The sequence below is a fragment of the Ascaphus truei genome, chromosome 9, assembly GCF_040206685.1.
Source record: "Ascaphus truei isolate aAscTru1 chromosome 9, aAscTru1.hap1, whole genome shotgun sequence".
Classification (NCBI taxonomy): Eukaryota; Metazoa; Chordata; class Amphibia; order Anura; family Ascaphidae; genus Ascaphus; species Ascaphus truei.
Window position 1 is genome coordinate 64,287,826 of NC_134491.1, and position 6,682 is coordinate 64,294,507.

General features: G+C 38.4%; 1 protein-coding gene across 1 annotated transcript; it reads left to right on the forward strand.

Annotated features, from left to right (window-relative positions):
• The first annotated feature begins 2,416 nt into the window (after window positions 1-2,416).
• On the forward strand, window positions 2,417-4,895 carry LOC142502326 (adenosine receptor A3-like). Its single transcript, XM_075613141.1, has 2 exons — window positions 2,417-2,766; window positions 4,241-4,895. Exons 1-2 carry the CDS (start codon window positions 2,417-2,419, stop codon window positions 4,866-4,868), a joined length of 978 nt encoding a protein of 325 aa, XP_075469256.1. The 3' UTR covers window positions 4,869-4,895.
• The last annotated feature ends 1,787 nt before the right edge of the window (window positions 4,896-6,682 follow it).

A 6,682-nucleotide genomic window follows, 5' to 3' on the forward strand; every position in this document is an offset into this window, starting at 1 on the left:
GAGGATGTGTGTACTTTCCAGCACTAAACCAGTTAACCTACAGGTGGAGATCTGCATACACCTGCAGCCTGATTAAACAGGGGCTGAACTCATCAGTGAAACAAGTGCTGTAAAAAGCAGGAAGTTGCTCACAGAAGGTGAGCTTGTTTTTCCACGTGAGGGTGGAGAGACTTCTCCCGGCTAGGAAGCCGTAGCTGCTGCTCTGGTCCCCCAGTCCTGTGAGGAGCTTTGCTGCTGAGACCAGCTGGGACCCCAACCCAGGGTAAAGATAAAGATACAGATTGCTGCGAGGCTGGACACAGCTTGCTCCCCAGAACCGTGTTCCTGTTTGCTGTTGGACCTGCATTACAGATAAGACTTTATTATTATGCTTATTGGTTATCCTTTGTGTAGCATATGTTTTGGGCATGACCAGATTAGCTGGCTGTCCTGTTAGTAAGGGCTCAAGAAGTGAGTTAGTTTCCCTAAAGGGAACAGGCTTTAATTTCTAGAAAGTAGTTTTTAAAGGGACAGTGCACACATACTTTATTTTGGCTGTGGCTAATAAACCACTATAGTTGAACGTTTCCCATCGTGTCTAGCGTCTTACTGACCCCGCCGCGAGGCCGTCCTGCCACAGTATATATACTCTAATGGTGATGTCACTAGCACCAGACAGAAAGTCGGTGTGGCTTAGTTTCTGCCAAGTCCCCCTGTATCACATAATGTGGAATGAAGTAACCCTGCGTGATCTCATACAGTTATCTCTCTCGGGATCTTGACCCTTTAACTACTAGTAGTCACTAGCAGGGGGGCTACATACAGTATATATTTTTTATATATGTTTGCTATAGAGCAGAATTGTGTATTTAGTGCTGCTTACTTTGCATTGAAATTAATAAATGGGGTTATATACAGGGTAAAAGTAAATTCTTACCGCACTCCCATAAATCTTGATATCCTTTCAAGTCATGACATGTTGGTGCTGGCTGAAGAAAATGGCCGCCATCTAACCTCTGCCATCAACAGTAATCCTCCAACACAAATTTCCTCTAGATCACTGAACTTTTCACTCCAAAATCCCTTGACTGGATTTTTAAACATTTATTTTGTAGAACTCATAGCCAAACGCACAATGTTTCGGGGAACCTCCTTCCTCAGGTACGATATTCAGAGCTGTGAAACTGTATTTTAAAAATAAAATTCTACTGCTTTTAATTACATTTTCCTTTGATAAATTCGGTGCAGTTTTTTTGTAACCGTTTTGCCGCTGATTTTTATGTGCTGTTTTACGATGTTTATTTCTTTTTTTTGTAAAAAAAAAAGTGTTTATTTATTTTTCCGGTGTGTTCCTTTCATTAAAACTATAATAGTGTTTATAAGTGTTAACAATGACACAAAGTTGGCACGGATTTGAATTTGGTGTTTAGCGGTAGACTTTTTATTTTTATAGTTTCCCTACACCCGGTGATGCCTTTGTCTCCTGTGTGTGAATGGGTGGAATTTAATAGGAAATTATACTTCACTTTTGCTTTTTTTAATTGGTTTTAACCGAAAGTGCAAGAAAATCAGTCTGTGTTTTTTGGTTAAAACCTAAAACACGAAATCCCTAAATATTATTTAACATTTTACTCCTTGGTTAAAAACTTATTGTATATATCGCAAGTTAATACAGCAAACTTCCCCACTCAGTTTTATTTACAGCTGGTAAGCAGCATATTCGTATCTTGCACTGTAGAAACATCCTGTAGATATTAATGTCAGATCAGGATTGTTTAACTCATTTTCCTTCCCTAGTGTAAAACCTTACATTATAATTTTATCTATGGCATATACCACTTAATTGGAGGTGTTTTATGTCTGCTTCAGGCACATTTTATAAATTCCTTTACTCTATTTGTCTTCAGCACCTGCGTTTGGGGGTACAGCTTCAAAGACCTACTCGGTTCTACTTAGGAAGGGCTTGCACCATCTGACCAAAGGAAGAATTGGTTTCAAATGTTAGTTCTCTAAATATTGAGAGGCATTTCAACCAAAGGCATAAGACTCATGAGTTCCTACCGAACTCTCAGTAATGCTGAAAAAAGAGGGTAGCGTCTGATTATAGCATCCTGCAGGGTCTTTAGAACTACTATGCGCAACAGCTATTTCCTTTGACATCACAAAGGCATTTTAGTGTCAGCAGGAATATTCCTACAGGTGTAGTCTGTTGTAGAAGATCACTGAAGAGAATTGTTGTCATCACAACAGAAGATTTTCTCCACTTCAAAAACTGAAATATCTTGTAAGCAGAACTTGTTTGCAGCCAGTCTGTGCCATGGATGATTGAGCGCTGCACAGATACTATGTGACAATCCATTTCATATTTATTGCCATCCTCCCTCATGCTCTCCTTTGGTTTGAAGTCAATCCAGGCGCTGTCCTCCCAGCTTTAGCCATGGCTAATGAAACAGCAGACAGAGATATTTATTCAAACATTTTCATTGCACTGGAGTCTGTGATTGGAATATCAGCTGTTTTGGGCAATACCCTGGTGATTTGGGCTGTGAGAATAAACCCAAGTCTTCAGAACGCAACTTTTTACTTCATTATGTCACTGGCACTGGCAGATCTATCTGTGGGAGTCCTGGTCACGCCGCTGGAAATTTTAGTAATCCTGGGGTTACAAATGCATTTCCACGCCTGTTTATTCATGTGCTGCCTAGTCCTCATATTAACCAACGCGTCCAACCTATCTCTTCTCGCCATAGCCATTGACAGGTATTTGAGAATTAAGATACCAATCAGGTAAGCTACAGGTACACTGTGTCAAAACTTTGCCGTTAATGTACATGAGTAAGTCAGTATTAGGTAATACCTGTTATATTTGGACAAACAATATTTTAGGACAAGTTTTAAAAAGTTCTACTCTCTTCCTCTAGTCATGCAATGCTCAGTTACAGTTAGTGTGCAGTATTGAGTGCAATGTCTTTATTTACATTGAGAAGACGTACATCCTTGAGAAAATCCCTAAGGGGGAAATGTGTTGAGCAGCGTTTTTCTCCTACTTCTTTGTAATCTGCCAGCATATATTTTGTAATTATTTTATTTTATTTTTACTTGTCCTTCTCTAATATGAGAATATGTAGCACACAAAACTAGAGGACATCGGGGAGGGCAGCTGGAGAAAAAAACATGCATCTAAAAAAAAATGGCACTATGTAATAATATATTTATGTACAGTATGATCTGGCAAGGGGCTGCTCAGCTAAAAGGATGTCAAATAAATACATTGTTCTGTGTCCTAATGTCTGAATTGAGTGTACTAATAAAAATAGGTAGTTGTATGCAGAAAGAGGCCAAATTTGGCATCATCTGTGCAGTTAATGCAATGGATGTGTCTATTTTTGACATAAAACTCCAGTGACTTGCGCAAGTACAACATCAGGCAAAAGCTTTCATCTTCCAAATGACAATGGATGTCTAAACTTGTCCGTCTGTGTTTCAGCAGCTAATAATATTTCCCATGGAGGGAGGTTTTGTGTGACGGTTTTGAAAGAAATATGGATTGATGCTAATAAACTCATGGAATCAGAAACTAAGGATTAATTTGTTTTTAGTAATTATCAATGGATTATATACAAAGTTAATTTGTTATCTTCATTTCTAGCTGACCCCATAAAATTATTCTAGGTGTCAATCTAAATAACAATCCCATTTGTTTCCAGCGATTGAAGTACTGTATGATGATATTGGGGGACAGGCAGTGGTCAAAGGGTGATGTGGGGTATACCGAGTATCACTCCATTGATATTGGCAGACCCATAGTTTAACTTTTTATTGAAATAAAATTGTATTTATTTTAGAATGTTTCTTTCCCTTTCTGCTTTCTAAGCATAAATTCTGTGGGAATCTTTCTAAGTAAGTAAGTAAACTTTATCGAAAGGGTGGTGGACTCATGGTTTAGCCTCCCAACAGAGATGGTAGAAGCTAATACAGTAACAGAATTCAAAACAGATTGGGATAGACATTAGGCATCTAAATACGAAAGAAACCAAAGGTTATAATAGAATTTGAGGTTTTCCAATAGATAGGAAAATGGGCAAACTGGGTGGGCCAAGTGGTTCTTATCTGCCATCAATTTCTATGTTTTGTTTTTCTTAGGAAAGGGGAGTCTAAATAGCTTTTCCTTGCCATGTTAGAAAATATGACATTTTGAACAATATTTGGTCAGAGTTTGGTGTTACCCAAAAATTACAAGAATCTGTCATTGCTCCTGCAGGTACAGGACGGTGATCACAAGAAGAAGAATTTATCTATCTATCGGAATTACATGGATTGTGTCTTTCTTAGTGAGTTTAGTGCCAATGTTTGGTTGGAACAACAGGTCCAGCCTAGACCCAAAAGACAGGAACTACCTGAGCTGTCAATTTCTCAGTGTCATGAGTATGGACTATATGGTCTACTTCAACATGTTCGTACGGGTTCTTCTCCCACTGGTGATAATGCTGGCTTTGTACATTGAGATTTTCTACCTTATAAGAAAACAGTTGAAGCTGAATATCCCCAACTCCATACGCACCGTGGTATCCTACGGCAAGGAATACAAAACTGCTAAAGTACTATCCTTGGTCCTGCTAATGTTTGCCCTGAGCTGGCTGCCCCTGTCCACTGTAAACTGCATAATCCATTTTGTCCCAGCTGTTACACAATTCAAAGAATACTGGCCCACTATTTTTCTTGTCCTATTACTGTCCCATGCCAACTCGGCCGTGAACCCAATCATCTACGCATTCAAAATAAAGAAGTTTAAAGATGCGTACATCCAAATTATAAAGACATACATCCTACGCAGGGCTGTGCTGGCTGAAAGTGGTAGGGATGAGTGCACATTGGATGAAATACCCTGAGACTAAGATTTGTACCCACTTGATGAAATGCCGGAAAAGATGACAGCTACAGCATTCTAAAATGTATGGCCATATTCGCCAATCACATGAAAAACAGAAATATCTATTTCCAGTCATTTGCTTCTCATTCCATTCATGAATAAATAAACATATACATTCATTCTGGAGTGGTACAAAGAGACCCTAATTGGAAGGACTTTTAATATTTTGCAATGGGATCCAATTTAGTTCATGCAGGCAATAAGTCATTGTACTAATTGTGATTACTAAAAATATACACAATATAAAAATAGAAAGATTCACCTAACATGTATAATAGGTATTTTACCCAAACTAGAGTCCAATGAATAAGACACAGCACCGCAGAGCAAATGTTCAAAAGTGTGTTATTGGTGTCCAAACATAAAAAACTACATTTCAGTCCAGTATGGGACCTTCATCTGGGTAATATAGAGGGAATAGTGAGGACATACTGTATATACAGTGCACTAACTCAGAAGTGAAGAGACAACAAACAAATTATATATATGTAACCCTGACAATGGATGCAATACACAACTGGGTCATTAGCAGTATGGACGTATCTTATGTAAGCTTAATCAACACATGACATCAGAGCTGCAGATTTATTGTGTTAATTTAATTGGGTGATGGTGATGGTGCTGGTGATTGGTAATTGACTTTCAGTGTTTGATGTATATATATATGTGGTGAACTGTGTCATTCTCCCTTTGTAACCCTCTGAGGAAGGTCCCATTCTGTAGGACCAAAACGTTGGGTTTCTGGATGTATTTTTGCTATCACTAATACACTTTGATTTTCAACATTGAGTGCTGACTCTTGTTTACCAATCCTTGGAACGGTAACGTATAACTACATTCTTTATATGGGACGTGCACCTGTGGCTTACCAGCACCTATTGGAGTGCCAACTGCCTTATCTGACATATATATATATATATATATATATATATATATATATATATATATATATATATATATATATATATATATATATATATATATATATATATACACAGTGGTTGACAAATCACCAAAAAATCTACTCGCCACACAAAAAAATCTACTCGCCACCTAGTACCAAACGTGTGCTGCTTGGGCCAATATTTACTCGCCCGGGGGTTAAATTCACTCGCCCGGGGCGAGCAAATGTATAGGTTTGTCGAACACTGTATATATATATATATATATATATATATATAGAAAGAATAAAGTAGCGCTATGTCGTACTTCCTAAATATGTGCGTAATAAAATAAGGCTATAGGGTAATGTACCCAGTATATAAGAGATAGACAATCAGGGCCACGTATAAATGTGCCCAAATAATAATAAAATAGCCTAACAAGTACAACACATATAAAAAAAACTTAATAACAGATATAATACAAACGACGAGATGATGTAAAAATAGTCCAATATCAGATATGGTGGTGAATCCAGACAGGAGCAGGCTGCAGCTTCAATAGTGATGTTGCCACACCAAGAATACCTAACAGAAAAAAAAGAGAGAGAGAAGCGCAGGCTCCATAGCGTGATACTGAATGGGAAATTTATTAATGTATAAAAAATTGTAACGCATAGCTCACCACAAACGAAGCGCGACCGCGGTGCTGAGGTAGGGGATTGGAAAACGCCGACCCACAGCCACGCGGGCGCGCCTAGGATGTAGAGTAGTCATTCAAGCCACGTCAGGGTTATAGATTGGAGAATGGTTAAAGTACTTGCCAAGTTCAGGAGTGGAGAGTTTCGGATCTTCGTAGTTCGTAGCCAGGTTCAGGATTGGAGAGTATCGG